At 39.9% G+C, this 1,921-nt stretch overlaps 1 protein-coding gene across 1 annotated transcript in view; it reads left to right on the forward strand.

Moving 5' to 3' along the window:
* Nucleotides 1-1,921, forward strand: part of LOC103384281 (glutamate receptor 2-like) — a 19,756-nt gene that overhangs the window by 11,509 nt on the left and 6,326 nt on the right. The window contains exons 4-6 of the mRNA XM_017034967.2: nt 467-706; nt 1,514-1,635; nt 1,821-1,905. Coding sequence (XP_016890456.1) covers nt 467-706; nt 1,514-1,635; nt 1,821-1,905 — 447 coding nt within the window. The remainder of the gene's footprint in view (nt 1-466; nt 707-1,513; nt 1,636-1,820; nt 1,906-1,921) is intronic.

Below are 1,921 nucleotides of genomic sequence, written 5' to 3' on the forward strand. Positions count from 1 at the left end.
GGCCATTGTCTCTGTGTGCGTGCTATATTTAGCATGTCCTACTTCAATGACCTTGTTCTTCACTTGAGAAATAAAAAGTCCAATCTCATCGCTCTCACTCTCTCCCTATTTGTCTCCCTGCAGTGTACACTGCGTAAATGGTTGACATCCTGATGTTGTGCAACACCATGATTCAGCCAGGAAGATCCATAATATCAACCTTTTAATCTGTTAAATTTTAGTAGCCAGTATTTCCAACTCACAGTACCAGGAACCATTATCCTAAATCACCAGTTGGAGCCAGTAAATATCGGTTTTCTGGATATTTACTAGAGTGAAAGTCCTCCTGAGGAAAACTCTGATTTGAGCCTAGATTTCCCCGGCCAGCTATTCCTCAGAAGTCTTTTATAACCCATTGTTCTCAGTGTTTTCACACAAGCGTCTGTCATCATTAGCTAACTTTCTTTCTTTTCCTCTTCTCCTCTAGTCTGTTCTCAGTTCTCTCGTGGCGTCTACGCCATTTTTGGCTTCTACGACAAGAAGTCCGTCAACACCATCACGTCCTTCTGCGAGACCCTCCATGTCTCCTTCATTACGCCGTCTTTTCCCGCAGAGGGAATGAACCAGTTTGTTCTCCAGATGCGACCGGACATCAAGGGGCCACTGGTTTCACTGGTGGAGTACTACAAGTGGGAAAAGTTTGCCTATCTGTATGACAGCGATAGAGGTAAAGGAAATTCAATTTTTTAATTTTTAAAAAAAAAAGTTTATTTACATTTAAATTCCAGATGCACAAACAGACTAGAAGGGAATTAGAAACAGCATACAACAAGGGCAAGAAGATGAACAATGATAACAACAGATAGACATTCTATCACCAAACGTAAATTTTCCCTCTCCCAAGATGGAACATAAAAGCAGAGCTTTCCCATGGTGCGCGTGTTTCCACTGGGAAACTTTATAGTGTCGGACCTGGGGTATGCCAGTGGTAAGATTGTGCTACGGGTTAAATGGTGAAGCGGAAACAGTGTGTACCTCACTGTCCGCTATATTGTTCAAGTAAATTGGTTTTGTCGGTGATATACTGTGTTGTGGTTGTTTGTGTACGCTAGTTTAAAATGTATGCGCTAGTTTAAAATGTTTAGCGTTTATGCCGCTAAACCGCTACATTTTAAACTCGTTGCGTATGTCCGCAGTGCATTGTGGGTAGCGTAGTCTGTGTAACTTTCTGCTGTTCAGAACATTGGTGCCAGAGAAACAGAAAACGGTTTAAAAAAACGTCCATACTATTTACAGACCTATACAAAAAAAGATAGAAACGTGAAAACTTTTAGTTTTTTTTTAGTGACCATGGAGGTCATTAATTTACCTTTAATATCAGGATGCTACTTTCACTATCTTTTGATGAATGTAAGTAACATTAAAGTGTCGAAGTAATGATTTAAACTTAATCTGAATTCACTCTTTTTGTAATCAAGTCTTGCTTGTCTTTCTTTTTTTCTTCTTGTCTTTCTGCTTTTTCTTTCTTTTGTAGGTCTCTCCACTCTGCAGGTAATACTGGACACAGCTGCAGAGAAAAAGTGGGTCGTCACCGCCATCAATGTAGGGAACCTGAAAGACGAAAGAAAAGATGAAGCCTACCGCTCCCTTTTTCAGGTACTAATAATCCATTCTGTATATTATTTTTTTTTAATTTTTATTTTTTTGCTGTCAAACCAACTTTACCTTTTAATAATCTGTAGATTCCTGTATGCAGAATTTAAAAGTGTCGCTATTCTAGTGAAGCTAATCTTCACTGCTTTGATAACGCAGACCCCACTGTATGTGTAATCTGATTTCAGGACCTGGAGATTCGCAAAGAGCGACGCATCATCCTGGACTGTGAACAGGACAAAGTCAAAGACATCATGGAGCAGGTTGGCTCCAGTCTGATCATGCGATC

Source organism: Cynoglossus semilaevis, chromosome 9 (genome assembly GCF_000523025.1).
Source record: "Cynoglossus semilaevis isolate Cse_v1.0 chromosome 9, Cse_v1.0, whole genome shotgun sequence".
In the NCBI taxonomy this organism is placed as follows: domain Eukaryota; kingdom Metazoa; phylum Chordata; class Actinopteri; order Pleuronectiformes; family Cynoglossidae; genus Cynoglossus; species Cynoglossus semilaevis.